This window comes from Chelonia mydas, chromosome 6 (genome assembly GCF_015237465.2).
Source record: "Chelonia mydas isolate rCheMyd1 chromosome 6, rCheMyd1.pri.v2, whole genome shotgun sequence".
In the NCBI taxonomy this organism is placed as follows: Eukaryota; Metazoa; Chordata; order Testudines; family Cheloniidae; genus Chelonia; species Chelonia mydas.
The window spans coordinates 109326135-109346804 of NC_051246.2; the positions used below are offsets into that span (position 1 = coordinate 109326135).

Consider the following 20670-nt stretch of genomic DNA (forward strand, 5'->3'; position numbering starts at 1 on the left):
CTGGTATTCACATAATTTAGTGCTCTCTTCTTGTAAAATGTGCTGCAAGCTTTCATGCTCAAAATGGACTTCAGTGCTCAGACATGTTGGCTAAAGTCAGTTAACATGCACAAACATACGAAAGCTTGTTTTGTTCAGAGTTTGAAAACCTGAGGTCTGCAAGGCAGTCAGGGGTGGCCAACCTGTGGCTCCGGAGCCACATGCGGCTCTTCAGAAGTTAATATGCAGCTCCTTGTATAGGCACTGACTCCGGGGCTGGAGCTACAGGTGCCAACTTTCCAAAGTGCCGGGGGGTGTTCACTGCTCAACCCCTGGCTCTGCCACGGGCCCTGCCCCCACTCCACCCTTTCCCTTCCCCTCCCCTCCCTTGACCCAGCCTTTCCCTCACTCCTCCCCAGAGCCTCCTGCATGTCACGAAACAGCTGATCGGGAGGTCCGGTGAGGGAGGGGGAGGCACTGATTGGCAGGACTGCTGGTGGGCAGGAGGCGCTGGAAGCGGGGGGAGGGAGCTGATGGTGGGGCTGTTGATATATTACTATGGCTCTTTGGCAATGTACCTTGGTAAATTCTGGCTCCTTCTCAGGCTCAGGTTGGCCACCCCTGAAGGCAGTAATGACTGAGAAGCTTACAACAGTCACATTCCAATGTTCTAGAAGCTAGAAAGAGTTATTAACATAGTATAATCGGGAATCATGTGCAGTTTTTTTCTTAGTGCTTTTTCAAGAGTGATTTGTTTCTTTGGTGTCAGTCTATTAGGACTCTTCCTCATTTCAGAGTTCCCTTGGAGCATCCTCTCAGTCCTTTTAGATGTAATCTATGGACCCAATAGGAGCATGAGAAAAGAACTAACTTCTTTCCTCAACAAATAAAGTTTAGTGGCAAAACTGAGTTACCAAGTTCAGTGGGGCAATGATTGACAGCTTTTAGTTTGTAGAAATAAAACCAGGGTAGTCTATTAAAGCTCAGGGCCCCATTATTCTAGACATTGTACAGACACATAGGAAAACATGGTCCCTGGCCAGCATTTACAAACTAAGACCCCAGTCCTGCTATTTACTGCATGTCCATGTGGAACCCCTTTGACTTCAGTGGGCCTTCATGCTGGCACAGTGATTCACCCATGTGCAATGAACTGGAGGATCGAAGCCTAAGAAGGCTGGTTCTGCCCTATGACAAGACATAGCAATAGGACAAAATTGTCAAAATCACTAAATCCCATTTTCAAAAGTGACTTAAGGTCTTAAATCTCATTTGCTTTCAATTAGATGTAGGATCCTAACAACCTAAGTCAGTTTGAAAATGAGATTTAGGCTCTTAAGTCACTTAGGCACATTTTGAAATTTTTACCCATAATCTTATAGTGAAATATGTATCTCATTCAGAGCATTTGCTCTTCTATGCCTTAGTACCTACAGCAGAAACTGAATGGACATCTATGATGGAGTAGTCTGCCCACATAAGGGTGCCGTTCAGCCCATCCCGGTCATGTGAAATGGCCCTTTAAAACGATGGGAACTTTCTGCTGTATGCAAAGGCCTAGGAAATAAGGCTGTACCGGTGGAGAGGAAGTGGTCCCAGGAATAAGTGTTTATATGGAGAAAGTCACTGACTGTTTCTTTAAAGGCCTAGGACCAGAAGCCTTGCAGAGTGGTCAGGGCAAGAATCCCCTCTCACCCAATCAGTTGGGAATGATCTGGGAGAAGGGGACTAGCATATTTGCCACCTCCTCTCTCATAGCAGGGCAGAGATCAGCAGGAAAAGGCTGACCTGTGGAATCCTCCAAGATAGAGGACTAATTGGGAAAAGGCGCCCACCTGAGGGTAAAGCTGGCTAAAGCCTTGTAACTTAGAATCATAGAAGATTAGGGTTGGAAGAGACCTCAGGAGGTCATCTTGTCCAACCCCTGCTCGAAGCAGTATCAACACCAACTAAATCATCCCAGCCAGGGCTTTGTCAAGCCAGGCCTTAAAAACCTCTAAGGATGGAGATTCCGCCACCTCCCTAGGAAACCCATTCCAGTGCTTCACCATCTTCCCAGTGTAATAGTGTTTTCTAATATCCAACCTAGACCTCCCTCACGGCAACTTGAGACCATGGCTCCTTGTTCTGTCAACTTGCCCAAACCATTACCCCAGCTCCATAGAAGAGAGTAGGGAGTATTGTCTGGAGTAGGGAGATCTGATTGCCTGAACCACAACCCCAGCTCCAGGGGGAGGGCCGAGGTGAGCTCCTTCCTGAAAAAGATAGCGCATGGCCTAACTTCATGGCTCATAACCCCCGCTCCAAGAAGAGAGAGCTGGGGATGGTTGGGGGTGGAATCCTGCTTTAAGAGAGGAAACAATACGGATGGTTCGAAACACAACCTGGTGAGTGCCAGAGAGGCTGAGAAGCCCCTGGAAATGGAGCAGGAGCTCACAATACAGGCGGAGGAGAAGCCACCCACAGAATCTCGGGAGGAGAGTACCTTAGGGTTGAACCAGGGGAACCGTATACAGGAGGAGCTCAATAGAAAGTAGGCCAGGGAAACAGTAAAGGGTTGGGGAGAGATTGGTGTAACCGCTTTATACTGGGCCTTGGCCTGGAACGTAGGGAAGAGGTAGGACTGGGTTTCCCTACCAAACTCAGCAAGAGGGTTTATTAAGGACTGGAGCAAGTGGGCCAAACTCAAAGAGACCAGGGACTGCATGCCCCAGTTAGGAAGACTGGCCTCTTGAAGCACTGGACTTTTCAGCACCCTGAAAGGGGACAGCACTACCAACAACCAGCTGAAGGGCCGACGTCATGACAAAGGACCAACAAGTGAGCTAGATAGCTAAAGCTCCATATGAATGCTGACTTCTCACAGGATGGTGAAGAACGGTTGTGGGAGGGGAGGCAGACCTCAAATGGAGTCATAAGGGGAGGGATGTGTGAAAGAGCAGAGAAACTGCTGCCTTGCACAGCAGGGGTTAAAGAAAACCTGTGGGCTCAGCTAGCCATGCCCTGCTATACTTGCGGCCAATGCCAGGCCTGGAGCGGGGGGAAAAGGAAGGATCCTGGCTCAGTTGTGGGCTGTCTATCAAGATCTTCTGAGGCACCCCGACTCAAGCGAAGATCCTCGTAAGCTCCGTAGTCACTCTTTTGGAATTCATGGAGCATAATGGCATGGCTTCCGCTTCTAAAGCACGATACGTGGTCTCTGCTACCCCAATTAAGTACGGGGTCAGCACTGCAACCCATTGGTCTCGGGGCTACCGTGGCTACCTGCTCAAAAGTTTCTAAGAAAGCCACAGGATCATCCTCAGGCCCTGTTTTGGTAAACCGGATAGGGGTGGGGTTAGTTGTTTCTGCTGGAGCACTGAGTCGCAGTATGGAGGCCACCTGCTGGACTGCCAGTTCACCAATTAACTGCTGCTGCTGCGTGGCCATCTGCTGCCGGAGTTGTTGCTGTTGCTGTTCATGGTGGGTGTTTTGCTCAGCTATCTATTTCAGCAGCTGTTCCATCGCCATTCAAGGTCTTCCCTTTTGTTTGTGCTTTTGCTTTTTTTTTTTTTTTAAGTTCCCTTCGGCAGGGACTAGGGCGATACCCATGTTTTCCACCACTTGTGATAGAGCTTTCGGTGGCCAAGCAGCCTAGTGGCTAGATCGTTGGTCAGCTGCGTTGGAGGGGGACCCAGACTCTCCCCAGGGCCTTGTGTAGTTCAAACCCCTAAACGGGTTGATGGATCTGTTTCTCTGGCCGGGGGGGTGGTCAAGACCCGCTTCTCTGGGCTGCTACTTATTAGAGTCTCTTTAGTTTGGGGCATGGCTCTGTTAGTTCAATTACCCCACAGTTGGGGCTTGGCTGCAGGCTCCCCTTGGCAGGGAAGGTTTACTTGCCTCCAGTGATTGTGCTGGCTGACCAGTCACTGATCCCTCCCTTCAGACAGGCAAACAGAGTTCCTGCTTCCTCTCCAAACAGCCTGCAACTGAGCCAGGCTCCCTCCTTTTCTCCCCCCTCCAGGCCTGGCATTGGCTGCAGGTATAGCGAGGCGGGGTTAGCTGAGCCCACAGGTTTTCTTTAACCCCGGCTGTGCCAGGCAGCAGTTTCCCTGCTCCTTCACAGGAGCAAAGCTCATGAAGTCGTATGGGCTTCCTGGACATGTGTACTTTGGGATGCAGGAGAGGGGTGCCAGTTGTGAAACAGCCCAGCAGCCGAGACTTGCTACCTGACTAGCTGCTTCCAGCATTTTAATGATAGTTAACATTTTATATAGCATCTTTTAGTATAGATGGATTCTAAAGTTCTTTACAAACTGATATATCAACTGTTTACTGAAACCATTTGATGGGCATCAAGCACAGCAGCTGTTTAAAACAGCCTAGCTCTACTACATTTTAGGGCAGGATTTAAAATGGAAGGAGAATTTAAATAGGCAGAATATGATTTTCAGAACTAGAATTTTGCAAGAAGATTGAAGTTACATTTCTGGTCTTGTAATAATAATAATTAATAATTGGATCTTTTAATGATAACAGTTGATTAGAACCTGGGTTTTATAGCTTCACTGAGAGATGGTACCTCCAATAGTAATGCACCTTTTAATATCAGACTGAGGTATTGGTTAAATACTAATTTAGAGGGTAGAGAATGCCTCCTGAATCACACTTCTCCTGACGATGCCTTTTTTTGGTTAGTGTCTTCCTCGAAACCCAAAGACTTTGTCACCTTTAGAAAGGTGGATGGAGGATGACCTAGCCCAGCCAGTAGCTCCTACTCTCCTCACAGTTAGGAAGACCCCAAGTAAGCAAGAACTTGAAATAATTTATAGCAGAAGTTATAAGAAGTAAAGTTCCATCAAAGTTCAGATAGCTCTATGAACATTGCAGTTCTTTAATTTTTTTTCTGTAGGTAGAGAAAACTAGCCATGTTGAAAGCAGCTGATATAAATACATGAAGAAAGTTACTAAGTTCATATTTGCTAATTATCTCCGTAAATTAAGAGAAGCCATTTAAAATCCAGCTGTGGAATTTAAAGATCCTGTTTCAAAACACTTTCTATAACTGTATTTACTTATCTTTATATTTTCCATTGTTTCTAATGTTCACAGCCTTAACCATTGTTTGTTAACTACTATATGGTTGATTTGAATGAAAATCTTTGATAAAAACAGTTCAAAAATTAATTATGCATATGGTGTGTACATAATTTATTTTTCTATATTGTGGGTTTTTTTGATCAAGATGACATGAGAGTAGAGCATCTCAGTTGATTATATCCATGGTTCTATTGATTCCAATGGCATTTTCTCACTTTAAAAATATATGCTGGGTTCTCAATCATGAAACCAAATACTTAAAAGCAAGTTTTTAACGCAGTATATAGACCAGTGGTTGTCAGACTTTTGTATTGGTGACCCCTTTCACACAGCAAACCTATGAGTGCGACCCCCCCTTACAAATTAAAAACACATTTTTTATATTTAACACTATTATAAATGCTGGAGGCGAAGCGGGTTTTGGGGTGGAGACTGCCAGTTCGTGACCCCCACGTAATAACCTTGTGAGCCTCTGAGGGGTCATGACCCCCAGTTTGAGAACCCCTGACATAGACCTTGGGAAAGCTTATTGCATAAGCAACAGTGTATAGCTTCTTTATTGAAGAACACAGGCCTCTCAGAAGGCTATTCACCATCCTTTCTGGTGCTACGTTGAACATGCTCTAGAAGGGAAGTGGATTTTTTTGGAGAGTGGGGTGATTTAGGGTTGCTTGTGTAAGCAGTCCCATTGTACTCCAGTAGCTCCCAACATGAGTAAGAGTTGCAGAATTAGGCCCTTAAGCAGTACAAAGGATATTTCACTTATGTCATTATGAATATGTTTAACAATAAAAATGATTCACCCCTTGTAGCTGAGATTTAGCAAGTAAAATTTCAGAAATGTGACTACAGGGTTATTGTAATGAGAGATTTCTGAATGCAATAAATTATTCAGCTGTAACTTGTTACTAGTTTAATATTCAGTTTAAATTCTTATAAGAAGCCTATTCCAAAATGAGTTCCTTATAATAAATAGGACTATGGCGGAAGTTTAGTTAATTTGTTCCTCTTTAGTTTTTAATCCCTACTTTATTGAAACAAAGTTAACACTTCAAAAGCATCTGTGAAATGCGTGTAACCCTTTTTTGTTATCTGCAGAAATAAAAAGTGATCTTTTCAGTGCAAGCTGTGGTTTTACCATCTGTTTGTCTTACAGCTAGACCCTTGGTACAAACACTGCCTTTAAGGACAACTGTTAATAATGGAACCGTGTTACCAAAGAAACCAAGTGGCTCTCTACCTTCCCCATCAGGAACCAGGAAGGAAACTGTGGCACCAGCCACAAAGAGGTATGGAGAAACTTGAAACTATTAAACTAATTGAGAAAGTAGTAAATGTCATTGTAACGCTTTTATGAGTGTGTATGTGCAGTTTTTCGCTCTTTAGATAACACTTTCAAAGCAATGGTCTAGATAATTGAAAAAGTGATTTACAGTTAAAATCTTGTAAAAATACTTACAACATCTTTCTATTCATACCAAGTTAATTAATCAGGCCAAATGTTATTGCAGTAAATACCCTGGAAATATACAATGATTAGTCTATTATTTATGTGTTTCTTTCTTGATTCTGCAGTCTAGTAGATTAAGAGTAGGAAATTTCTGCTTTGGATTTCAGAACATGTTCTGAAAAGTAATGCCAGGGTTCTTTGTTTTAGAAAATAGAAGAAACAAAATTTGGGGAAGGCATGTAGTCCTGTGACAAAGTCATATAATGCTATTGGTCACTTTTTCTCAGTAAAATTATTTTATGTAGAAATCTAATTTTCTGTGTTGTACAAGGAAATTCACTTATTTCAAACCATATTTAGCAAACACTTACGCCAGTGAAAACAACCCTGCTCTGACTTATTATTATTAACATGTATTTAAGTCCCTTTAAAAAATTCCTTAAATGTCTTGGGTGTGGTTTAAAAATTAGTATGCTTCATATTTGTGTATTCCTTTACATATTCAAGCTCTGGAAAACTTAGTGGGATGGGTGGAGCAGGTTCAGTTTGGGCAAACCAGAGCCGCACTACAGAGCCAGTCTGTTATGCCCCATGGTGCAAAAGATAAGATTCTGTGTACGCTTGATTTCTCCTTCTACATTCCCCTACTTTGAATGCCAAACCAGCTTTGAGTGGTGGTAATACTATCAGTCCATGGAAGGCAGACAGAGACAAGAATAGCAACGTGTCCAGAAATTACTTGTGTTTGTAGAAGGAGCTAGGGATACAGAGGATACAGATTTTACATTAAACATGAGGTAGAAACATATGATGTGCTATGGTGGAAACCAGCCATTGACATGATGAAAGGGGAGTGTTGCTGATTACCCAGAATGTTCAAGTTATTGTCACCACAAAGCTCTCAGCACAAAGCAGCTTATACTCTACACCACACAGTGATAGAATCAGGAAACATCACACTGTTGTTTCTGCCTACCTGAGATGGAGTTGGGCCTCTATGACCTGGGGGCTCAGTGCAGTTGTAGGTACCTTGACACAGGTTCAGCAGTATTGTTTGAACTAGCCCTACTGATGGGAAGGAAAGATAAATTTAAATGGGTTAAATGTCATCAGAATGTTCAAAAGCAGGTGAGAACCTATTTTAAAAAAGAAAAATTGTTTTTAGTATTTCAGAAGTAAAGTAACACTGATTTGTATATACTGCATGTTTAGGGTGTTCAATTTTATTCATCATAATTCCTTTCCCTAGCACTAGCAAAGAAGAGTTGTTGCACATAGTAATTGCAAAATAAAATGCAGCATATGAGTATTAACATACTTCAGATGTACACATAGGGTGTTATTCCATACCCTGCCTCTAAGAGGTGCAGAACAGAAAGAACTTGCAGCCCAGGACTGGGGGTACCTAAAATGGGTTTTAAATCATCCTGGCACTTCCCTGATTCTGGATTAATTTAGACAGCCCCACAGGCTAACCCCTGCAGCCTATATGCCTCATCATTGCCTGGCATCCCTGCTGTGCTAGCTATGTGCTGCAGCCTTACCCTTCCGTAGCCTTTCCCCCAGCATATCCCCTGTGCTAGGTAGGGCTTGTTGGAGGACAGCCTGTGGCTGTCTTCCTCAGTTCCTGTTTGTGAAAATTCGTCACTGACCTTTCTACCCAGCGTCAGGGGACCAGAAGGGGGATGAGAGTCTCACCCATAGATTTTAAATAAACAGCGAGAAAATAACCTGAGACACCTCCTAATGGGAGAAAAAACAGTAGACATAGGCAATCTTGCCTGTTAACTAGATGCTTATTAAGACATAAATAAATAAATAAATTTGTTAGTCTCTAAGGTGCCACAAGTACTTCTTTTCTTATTAAGACAGTGTTACTTCTCTCATTCTCACAGAAATGTAATTTATAAATTCAGGTACTATAGTATGTAAGATAATTGTTTCTTTAAAAAAATCCTTTTTTTAAATGAACCGGTACAATTACAAATGTACTTATATGAAATTTTTACTTTATAGATTCTAAAATGTAGGTTTTAATATAGAATTTGCTACTTTCAAATTTATTTAAGTCTGTCTTTCAGAAATTTTTATTGTACACTGTTACAGTTCATCACATAACTAAACTTCAGGCGGAACAGAGATTTTAAAAAGCACACTTGGGTATGAGCTACTTCTTCAATGAATTACTGTGAAAGGAAGACTATTTTTACTTTGTAGATTATTGTCCACTGCTGAAAGCTTTTGATATTGACCCCTAAACTAACTGATAGGATTCCCAGTTTTTATGTTAAATTATGCTCCAGATATTCCATATTTGGGGTAGTTTTATTCTGAATAAGTATTTTATGCTTACAAATGGTGAGAAAAATGAATTCATTAACTGTTTTGTATTTATATTGGGCCCTTCCATATTAAAATACTGTGGAAGAGCATGTGTGTGATACAAATGAAAATGTGTCAGCAAGAAGGAACTTTTTTTTACATAACTCTTTATTTGCATTTAGAAGCTTAAGTTGTTGCTTCATTTACATAATATGTGTAATTTTAAAGAAACCATTCTGTGCTGACTTCAGTTAGTAAAAACAAAAACAAAAGATCATTGTTCTTTTTACACTGAAGGATTTGAAAACATTCAGCCGCTTGTAATCTTAGATATTCCAGAAGCAATCCACTGCATAGTGGTAATGCTTTGTATTCCCAATTAAAATCTAGATTTTGGAGCTGATTTGAGATAGCTTTGTTGCCATTAGACAAAAGTATAAGAGGAGAAAATGTAGGGGAAAAGAATACAGGCCTTATCTTGCTCAGTAGGGATTCTGGTGCAGTCTATAGACTAGCATATAGCTTAGCTTTCAAAAGGAAACAATCACTCATTCTCTCTGCTTGAAGAGATTGTAAGATATCACAGTGGAGCTAAACAGTGAGGACTGGAGATGAAAATAAACAAACTGGTACAAAAAAGAACACTATAAAAAGCATGGTTTTGTACAGAGTATAAAATACTTTAATAAGATAAATTCCTGTTGCTTCCAAACTAGCAACACATGCCCTCTGAGAAATTGCTCTCTCTCTTGGAATTAATGTACTACATTCTGTACTGGAGCAACAATGATTTTTAACTGGCATAAATACAAAATCAATATGCAGTTTCATTAATTCTTCTGTTTTAATACCCTCAACTATTAAGAAAAAAGTTTTTAAATAAATGGAATATAAACACAAATATTCTCTTTAGAGTGAACTTTGGGTGGCAAAACTATTCTATTACATTACGTCACTAACAATAGAAGATATTAATGTATCACACTCAAAGGCATAATGCAATTAAAGCCATAAAAGAGTTCTTGAATTTATTCTAATTAATTTAAATGAAGGTGAGGGAGCGTGTTAGACAAAAATTGTTAAACCAAATTGTGCACCATTTAAAATTACCTTAATTGGGGCTGGCAAATTTTCTGATTCAAATTTTGACTTCACTTCAACATTGTGGGTCTGAAAGCTCAGCTTGAACTTGAATATTATTAGATTCCTGTTTCATTTAGGAGAAAAAGAGAGAGAGAGAGAGTGTGTGTATGTGAACAAGAGAGAGCGGAAGAGAGAGGAGAGAGAAAAATTCCAATGGAAATATAGATGCAGCTGGTATTTATGCCTGCTACTGTATTTTCCACTCCATGCATCTGATGAAGTGGGTTCTAGCCCATGAAAGCTTATGCCCAAATAAATTTGTTAGTCTCTAAGGTTCCATAAGGACTCCTCGTTGTTTTTGCTGATACAGACTAACACGGTTACCACTCTGAAACTTCTCTGATGTTTGTACATCAGGGTAGCTTCATTAAAGTCAATGGAATTACACTAGTATAAACTTTGGAAATTTCAGTAAGCCAACTAGGATATTTTCTTCTGGGGTTACTCCCATTAGCCAGGCTAACACAGCACAGGTTTCCCCTTTAGTTAGCAAAACCCTTCACTTTTGTTGATATAGATATCTATATACCACACAGTCATAGTATGTTTAACAAATTCATTAATACATATGTGATTAATTAATTCATCAGATACCTTTTGACCACTGCACCTTCACTCTCTCCACTTAGCCATCTCCACCCAGACTTATTCTAATATTGCAAACCTCTGAGCAACTTCAAATATCTTGCACTCTTTAAATACCCAGTTACACAAGTTACCTAATTCTGCTTCTAACCTGCCCTGTTAGACTGGTCTTTGATTCAGGATGGGCTGCTATCAGCCCTGGATAGGGCTTAAGCTCCAATATTTTGGGACTGTGTATGTCTAGAATTAGGCTGTTTATGCTTTTTGGGAAAAACTATTTGCAGCCAGGGTGGAGCAACACTTGTTCTAGTCCTGGAAAGGCCCATTATATTAAATTTTAAAGCTGTGACCTTTGTAATAGAAAAGCTGTTTCAGGTTACATTTAGATGTTGTCTTCTCCCTCTGAGTTCTATGAAGTTTCTCAATAATGTAAGAACATAAGAACGGCCATACTGGGTCAGACCAAACGTCCGTCTAGCCCAGTATCCTGTCTTCCGACAGTGGCCAATGCCAGGTGCACCAGAGGGATTGAACAGAACAGGTAACCATCAAGTGATCCATTGCCTGTCTCCCATTCCCAGCTTCTGGCAAATGGAGGCTAGGGACACCATCCCTGCTCATCCTGACTAATAGCCATTAATGGACCAACCTCCATGAATTTATCTAGTTCTCTTTTAACCTTCATAAAGGCCTCTGGCAAGGAGTTCCACAGGTTGACTGTGTGTTGTATGAAAAAATACTTCCTTTTATTTGTTTTAAACCTGCTGCCTATTAATTTCATTTGGTGACCCCTAGTTCTTGCGTTATGGGAAGGAGTAAATAATATTTCCTTATTTACTTTCTCCTCACCAGTCATGATTTTATAGACCTCTATCATATCCCCGCTTAGTTGTCTCTTTTCCAAACTGAAAAGTCCCAGTCTTATTAATCTCTCCTCATATGGAAGCCTTTCTATACCCTAATAATTTTTGTTGCCCTTTTCTGAACCTTTTCCAATTCCAATATATCTTTTTTGAGATGGGTTGACCACATCTGCACGCAGTATTCAAGATGTGGGCATACCATGGATTTATATAGAGGCAATATGATATTTTCTGTTTTATTATCTATCCTTTTCTTAATGATGCCCAACATTCTGTTTGCTTTTTTGACTGCCGCTGCACATTGAGTGGATGTTTTCAGAGAACTATCCACAGTGACTCCAAGATCTCTTTCTTGGGTGGTAACAGCTAATTTAGACCCCATCATTTTATATGTATAGTTGAGATTATGTTTTCAATGTGCATTACTTTGCATTTATCATCATTGAATTTCACCTGCCATTTTGTTGCCCAGTCACTGAGTTTTGTGAGATCCTTTTGTAACTCTTCACAGTCTGCCAGGGATTTAACTATCTTGAGTAGTTATGTATCATCTGCAAATTTTTCCTCCTTACTGTTTACCCCCTTTTCCAGATTATTTATGAATATGTTGAGTAGGACTGTTCCCACTACAGACCCCTGTGGTACTGGTATTACTTATAGTAAATATACAATATCTTATTTTCCTAGTATAAGGATACCAAAAATTACTTCAGTGTTTTTAAACCCTCTCAAATATCTGTAAAATAGTTTTATATAAGATAATATGCTGTAAAGGCTTTACTGTCATAGGCTTTCATTGCCTTGTTTATCACTGATTAATGCAACCATCCTAAATATTTATACCATTACTGCACGACTGCATTGTATGTGTGTATATATGTGTGACAATTTATATTCTTATGCTTATCCTTGTAGTAATAGTGCTTGTTCTCTAGCTTGATATTATCCATTTTGTTGATGATATCCTCTGATTTTTAAGAGAACTTAGGCTGCTTGTTGAAGCTCCGGAGATGGTCAGCATATATATAGAGTATTGCTAAACATTCTTGTCATACATAGATATATTGTTGGACTGTAAATACGTATTTTGAACTGACCACACATCTGACTGAGGAGCCATAAAATCCACGGTACTTCACTCTTGCATGTAATTTCATATCTTGAATGTGCAGTTATGTGTGTCTTTAATTGTAAGTTTGTTTTAAATGTGTCTTGTTCTACACTTGTTATATTCACTTTTATTCTGCTTTGTTTATGCACCTCTCAGTCATGGATTAAGCAGGTCTGTGAGTCTTCTCAATGCATGCAAACTGAAAAAAACCACTGTAAGGTGAGGGATTCTTGGTAGTATTGTAGTGTCATAGTTCAGTAGGTTTTCCCTGCTGTCATAGCTCAGTCTGTGCAGGGGGGTTATTTTAGTGATGGTGTTTCTGTCATAATACATAACTGTAGTAACTGTTACAACCTTCAGTATTTTCAGAAATAAATTTTGCAACGTATACTCATAACCAATGTGTTTAAATGGACCAGAACTTTTATAAAGTAATTAACTCAGTAATGGTTCCTCTACTTTTTGTGCTAACGTTATCTCCATTATAGTGATGATTTTTCATAATGCAAATTCCTTCAAACATATTTGCTTATTGCAGCTTGTTTCCTAAGTATTGTAAGTCAAACATTTTGTCCTGGTGTTGCACCATTAAAAACTACCTTTCCTTAAGATTAATTATGAAGGCCAAATTCTGGACTCAATATTCTTGTATACCCCTATAAATCAGTGTTCTAGTTTCTGTGATCCTTATGCTTCTCATTTAAATTCCAGTTGAAGTATCAGTATGTCTGCTGTGTCCAGAATAAGCATGTCAGTAGTGTTCACTGTAGCATCTTAGTTTTTAATTATATAAAAATATGGTATTAGACATACCAAAATATGTGCATGCTTAAATTGATTTAACAGTACGATGGTGTTGCCGTAACCCTTATCTTTTCTTGCCTCGTCACTTCCCTACTGCCTGTCACTATTGCTCATTATGTCAAGGCTAAAATCTAAATTGTAAATTCAGTGAGGCAGGGACCATGTTCTTCTGTGAAATGTCTAGCTCTCTCTTGGGTCCTATAAAATAATAGAGATTTCATAGGTAGGGTGACCACTGGTCCCTTATTTTAAGGGACCATCCTTTATTTCATTGATTTATCGCTTTTGGTTACCACTCATACCTTATTTTAAAATGTATTTAAATGTATTAAAACTGTTAAGTAATATTTTAAACATTAAATTGAAGCTTATGATAATTGCATTGTATATTTGAGGCAGTAGAAATATCCACTTGAGAGAGAAAAATACATGATATGCTAAAGGAAATGGTGTTTCCCTGAAATATCCCTTAAAATAGAGCGTTCTCTCTTATTTTTCTTGTGGTTTTCCCTTATTTTCTATTCAGATGTGTAATTGAGGTTAGAATTTGGCACATAATCATAATTAAGGATGCACAAGGGATGTATTAGCAGGCATGTGTTAGTATCAGTGTCTAACATACTGTGTCATTATTGATGAAGTAGCACTAGTCAATAGCAGTGTCATACTTAGCCACCAGCTTTATATGGAACTTTTCTGAGAGTAAGGTTCAAACTTCTCAAGTTGCCACACATTTTTTAACTGAAGACAATGCTTTAGTTAAAAAGAAAGCATTCTTAATTTCAGTTCTCTTGTCCTTGTAATTTTTTGTTTTCAGGCTGAGCTTAAGAACTTTACAAGTGAAATTGAAATTATTCATATATTTAAAGGCAAAACATTAATGGTAAAACATGAATTGTAAAATATTTTTATTTAAAAAAATTGTTTTGTCCTTCCATGTTAATATACTTTTAAAATGAAATTTCTTTCTCCAGAAAGAAGACAGCATTTTGTGTTGTGGACAGTAGTGAAGTTATTTAATATTTGTTGCTAAATTTTTGACATTTAAAGTGAGATTAAAATGTGTTCTGTAACTTACAAATTATCTAACATAGATGCAACAAGTTGCATCTTTAAAGGCATAATTTAGTGCCATTAAGCGATGTTACCTTTTCATTCCATAGCTAGTGAACATAATACAAAATATAGGCCCTGATCCTACAAACATAGGCTTAATTTTATGCACTGGTATGATGGAGTTCAGTGGGCAATTCATGCAGGTAAAGGCACTCATAAGAGTAAATGTTTTGAGGACCAGGGCCTTAGTTTTTAATTGGAGAAACATTAAAATAGACTACATTATAAATTAAAATGTTTTCATTATGTCCTTTATCCCTTTCACCCAGGGCCAGCCTAAAATGTACTGATTTCTGAACTGAAAGCAAGATTTGATCCTTTACTACTATCACTTCCTTGTTGTCAATTTATTTTTCCCAACTACCTATGCAGCTTAGCAACCCACATATTCTCTGTGTTATTTCATCACCCAAAAGAATATTCTTATTTCAACTTAATAATTTACATTTTGGTTGGGTTTTGTATCAGAATGTATCCAAAACAATTTGTACCACCATCAGGTGCTCCAAAAGAGAGAATATGGTAGCTGACATAAAGCTTTCCAGGATGCATCTGATGTTTCTGACCGTGTAGAACTTAAAATGGAGACATCCTTTCAGAGTAGTGCTTGGTTAGGTAGCAACTTAGCAGCTAAATAATAGTGGTTTAGGTCTGGCAAGTTGGTGAAGTGACCACAGTAATCTCTCTTCCCCTTTAAATATAAAGTCTTAAGCGGCCATCTATTTTGCTAGTTACTAAAACTGATTATGGTTGAGTCTTCTGTCTAACTAAAGAGAGCTGGATGCTGAGGGCACACTAAAGAGTGATGCAAAACCCTCCTGGTAGAGACATTCGGAGGAAGGAAGGTTGGAAGGGGAAATTAGCCCTCTGATAATTCCCTCACAGAGGAAAAGGGGAAAAGATCTTTTTAGGATCTATTTTTTTTTCATAAATGTAAGTAGGAGTGTCACATGTTGACAAGATAATGACTGAAACTGCCGAAATATTTATAGATTCATAGATTCATAGATATTTAGGTCAGAAGGGACCATTATGATCATCTAGTCTGACCTCCTGCACAACGCAGGCCACAGAATTTCACCCACCACTCCTACAAAAAAACCTCACACCTATATCTGTGCTATTGAAGTCCTCAAATTGTAGTTTAAAGACCTCAAGGAGCAGAGAATCCTCCAGCAAGTGACCCGTGCCCCATGCTACAGAGGAAGGCGAAAAACCTCCAGGGCCTTCCAATCTGCCCTGGAGGAAAATTCCTTCCCGACCCCAAATATGGCGATCAGCTAAACCCTGAGCATATGGGCAAGATTCATCAGCCAGATACTACAGAAAATTCTTTCCCGGGTAACTTGGATCTTACCCCATCTAAAACCCATCACAGGCCATTGGGCCTATTTACCATGAATATTTAATTACCAAAGCCATGTTATCCCATCATACCATCTCCTCCATAAACTTATCGAGTTTAATCTTAAAGCAAGATAGATCTTTTGCCCCCACTACTTCCCTCGGAAGGCTATTCCAAAACTTCACTCCTCTGATGGTTAGAAACCTTCGTCTAATTTCTAATCTAAATTTCCTAGTGGCCAGTTTATATCCATTTGTTCTTGTGTCCACATTGGTACTGAGTTTAAATAATTCCTCTCCTTCTCTGGTATTTATCCCTCTGATATATTTATAGAGAGCAATCATATCTCCCCTCAACCTTCTTTTAGTTAGGCTAAACAAGCCAAGCTCCCTGAGTCTCCTTTCATAAGACAAGTTTTCCATTCCTCGGATCATCCTAGTAGCCCTTCTCTGTACCTGTTCCAGTTTGAATTCATCCTTCTTAAACATGGGAGACCAGAACTGCACACAGTACTCCAGGTGAGGTCTCACCAGTGCCTTATATAACGGTACTAAGACCTTCTTATCCCTACTGGAAATACCTCTCCTGATGCATCCCAAGACGACATTAGCTTTTTTCACAGCCATATCACATTGGCAGCTCATAGTCATCCTATGATCAACCAATACTCCAAGGTCCTTTTCCTCCTCCGTTACTTCTAGTTGATGCGTCCCTAGCTTATAACTAAAATTCTTGTTATTAATCCCTAAATGCATGACCTTACACTTCTCACTATTAAATTTCATCCTATTCCTATTACTCCAGTTTACAAGGTCATCCAGATCCTCCTGTAGGGTATCCCTGTCCTTCTCTAAATTAGCAATACCTCCCAGCTTTGTATCATCTGCAAACTTTATTAGCACACTCCCACTTTTTGTGCCCAGGTCAGTAATAAAAAGATTAAATAAGATTGGTCCCAAAACCGATCCCTGAGGAACTCCACTGGTAACCTCCCTCCAACTTGACAGTTCACCTTTCAGTAGGACCCGTTGTAGTCTCCCCTTTAACCAATTCCCTATCCACCTTTCAATTTTCCTATTGATGCCCATCTTATCCAATTTAACTAATAATTCCCCATGTGGCACCGTATCAAACGCCTTACTAAAATCTAAGTAAATTAGATCCACTGCGTTTCCTTTATCTAAAAAATCTGTTACTTTCTCAAAAAAGGAGATCAGGTTGGTTTGGCACGATCTACCTTTTGTAAAACCATGTTGTATTTTGTCCCATTTACCATTGACTTCAATGTCCTTAACTACCTTCTCCTTCAAAATTTTTTCCAAGACCTTGCATACTACAGATGTCAAACTAACAGGCCTATAATTACTTGGATCACTTTTTTTCCCTTTCTTAAAAATAGGAACTATGTTAGCAATTCTCCAATCATACGGTACAACCCCTGAGTTTACAGATTCCTTAAAAATTCTTGCTAACGGGCTTGCAATTTCTTGTGCCAATTCTTTTAATATTCTTGGATGAAGATTATCTGGGCCCCCCAATTTAGTCCCATTAAGCTGTTTGAGTTTCGCTTCTACCTCAGATATGGTGATGTCTACCTCCATATCCTCATTCCCATTTATCATGCTACCATTATCCCTAAGATCCTCTTTAGTCTTATTAAAGACTGAGGCAAAGTATTTGTTTAGATATTGGGCCATGCCTAGATTATCCTTGACCTCCACTCCATCCTCAGTTTTTAGCGGTCCCACTTCCTCTTTCTTTGTTTTCTTCCTATTTATATGACTATAGAACCTTTTACTATTGGTTTTAATTCCCTTTGCAAGGTCCAACTCTACTTGACTTTTAGCCTGTCTCACTTTATCCCTACATATTCTGACCTCAATAAGGTAGCTTGCCTTACTGAACCCTCCCTTCTTCCACTCCCTATATGCTTTCTGCTTTTTCTTAATTACCTCTCTAAGATGCTTGCTCATCCAGCTTGGTCTACAACTCCTGCCTATGAATTTTTTCCCCTTTCTTGGGATGCAGGCTTCCGATAGCTTCTGCAGCTTTAATTTAAAATAATCCCAGGCCTCCTCTACCTTTAAACCCATAAATTCTTCAGTCCAATCCACTTCCCTAACTAATTCCCTTAATTTTTGAAAGTCAGCCCTTTTGAAATCAAAAACCCTAGTTGCAGATTTATCTTTGTTAATCCTTCCATTCAGTTTGAACTGAATTAGCTCATGATCACTTGAGCCAAGATTATCCCCTACAGCCATTTCCTCTATGAGGTCCTCATTACTCACCAAGACCAAATCTAAAATGGCATCCCCTCTAGTCGGTTCAGCAACTACTTGCTGAAGGAATCCATCAGCTATCACATCTAGGAAAATCTGAGCCCTATTATTATTACTACCACTCGTCCTCCAGTCTATATCTGGGAAGTTAAAGTCTCCCATGATCACACAGTTTCCATTAGTATTTACTTTATTAAAAACATTAAAAAGGGCTCTATCCATATCCAAATTAGATCCCGGCGGTCTATAGCACACCCCAAGCACTATCCCAGGGGAGGCTCTAATAGTTTTCTTCCCCAATTTAATTTTTGCCCAGACAGACTCAGTCATACCCATTTCATCGCTTCTTATTTCTTTACATTCTATCTCATCATTGAAGAAGTCTCAGTTTACTCATCACCTTTGGGTATATTAAAACTGGGTTGAAAGTACAGTATAGAGTAGTTGATACTGAATTAAAGACTGAATGGATATGAAGAGACATGGTCAGCTTATTAGTGCTCAAAATTTGACCTACTTTGAGAATTATGTGTAATATGGCTAGGAATGTCAAATGTTACACTTTCTTTTTAAATCTATCACTCCATTCTCTAAATTTAGGTAGTTTGGACTGATGTACAAAAATTGTAAGTGTGACCTCTCTGATATTCTGCTTCAGAAGTCTATGTATTGCATATACCTGAGCAGTGGATATTCCAACTGGCATCAGTGATGCTAGTATAGCATCTCTTGTAGACTGAAAAATAAGCAAAAAGGCAGTCATGTTAATCTCCATTGCAGTAGATACCCAGCAAAATAGTCTGACTGCTGCAGTTCAGTTCTTAGTAACCTAAATCATTATCTGTTCTAGAAAGTAATTTGTTAAATAGGTATGTTAATGCTCTTAGAAATAAAAGTGCAATTAAACTTTCTGAGGTATAGTTTATCAAAATCAATTTGTAATAAAATACTCCTTTATATGTACTGCTATATAACTTACTCCCTTTTCTGTTAGTACTGTCAAAAGAACCAGCTCAGCTGAACGTGTGTCCCCAGGAGGTCGAAGGGAAAGCTATGGAGATTCCAAAGGCAGCCGCAATCGCACTGGATCCACCAGCAGTTCTTCTAGTGGTAAAAAGAACAATGAGAAGTATGTGATATTTTTAATGTTTCCCTCTTTCCCACACTGACTGCCCTAATAATGAAGTTACTAATTTTAAATAAGCAACTATTGAAAGGTTGGATTTTCTAATGAGACAGCAATCAGACATGAGATGTCTCTTCTGTATTGAACAGAGGATAGTTTTAAAGTACTCCGTCATGTAAACACTTTTTCAAGTTGAGATTATACATTTTGTTTGCCTTATTGTATTCCAAGCTATGAGCAATGTGAAAATTTTGAGTTGCATACAGTAATGCCAAAAAAGTTTAGAGTTATTAATCCTTCTTTCCAGTATGTTGTTGGACTCCTTCATGTTACTTCTCGTGATTTTTTTCTTTGGAGAATGCAGTCATTTGTCTAGGGCATCATGTCCTCCCTCTGCTGATATGTTAGCAGATTTTTAAAGTGACTGTTCATATTCATGGAGGCATTTGGTAATGTCTCCATAGTCAAGGTTGTGTTGAGATTTGCATGTAAAGCAGGACTACAATCTCTGTTTCATACTTTAAAATCTGATTTTAGTTTCCAGGTTTGGCACAAAACTCTTTATAGCACAATTGAAGTTTCTATATTTATTTTAGGGAAATATTTACTAATTTTTGCAGAGGAAGCATGGAAATGTTGTCCTATTTTCCTTATTTCTTTGATTCCTTCCAGATAGCTCATAAACTCTGTGCACACACATGGTAATAACCTCTTGGACATAGGCCATTTTTAAAATTAAACAAACAAAAATTTATTCTTCTTATTCAGTATTTACAGTTTTGAGCTACACAAAGTTTAGGTGACAGAATAGCTCAGGTCCTTCTGCTACTTACATTTGCTGATAGTGCTCTGCAGGTATCCATGATGAAGCAGGTCTAGGTTGGGCTTTGGGAGAGAGAGTTGGGGCTTTAGGTAGTATGATGTGTAAGGGAAGCAGGCAGACTACGTGAGGCTTTGCAGGAACACGAGGGGTTGAGTGGGGCTTTGGAGAACAGGTTTTCCAGGAGGCTGGATAGAGAGAAGAAGCTTATGTGCAGGTGCTTTACAGAGGGCTTGGGATGAAGGGAAGCCCAATGCCTTTACACCATGGCATAGAAACTCTCTCTTCTTCTGATGCTGCTGCCTTGGCTTTCCAATGCAGCATCCCTGGGGAAGACAAATTGCTGAGTTGTTTACACATCTAGGATGGTCTTGGGAGGGTAGTCTTCTGGCTAAGTCACTGGAATGGCAGTCAGGAGAGCTAGGTTCATTTCCTGCCTTTGTCTCAAGGCTTGTGTGTGGTTTTGGCCAAACCATGATCTCTCTGTGTCTCCATCCCCACCTGTAAAATGGGGAGGATAATAATACTACTCTACCTCACAGGATGTTATGATCATAAAAACATTAATGTTAATGACGATCATACAACGACATAGTGCTGCTGTTCTTTATGAAGTTCTTTCCAACCACGACCAGTTGACTGGTTAGG

At 39.4% G+C, this 20670-nt stretch overlaps 1 protein-coding gene across 9 annotated transcripts in view; it reads left to right on the forward strand.

Moving 5' to 3' along the window:
• The window catches only part of EML1 (EMAP like 1), a 194918-nt gene that overhangs the window by 115930 nt on the left and 58318 nt on the right, over positions 1 to 20670 (forward strand). For 5 of the 9 annotated variants that reach the window (XM_043549375.1, XM_043549373.1, XM_043549371.1 and 2 more), the window contains 3 exons: positions 6215 to 6347; positions 12689 to 12751; positions 19071 to 19205. In XM_043549375.1, the coding sequence (XP_043405310.1) occupies positions 6215 to 6347; positions 12689 to 12751; positions 19071 to 19205 (331 nt within the window). The remainder of the gene's footprint in view (positions 1 to 6214; positions 6348 to 12688; positions 12752 to 19070; positions 19206 to 20670) is intronic. The other 4 variants (XM_043549376.1, XM_007064957.4, XM_043549374.1 and 1 more) reach the window with 1 other exon arrangement.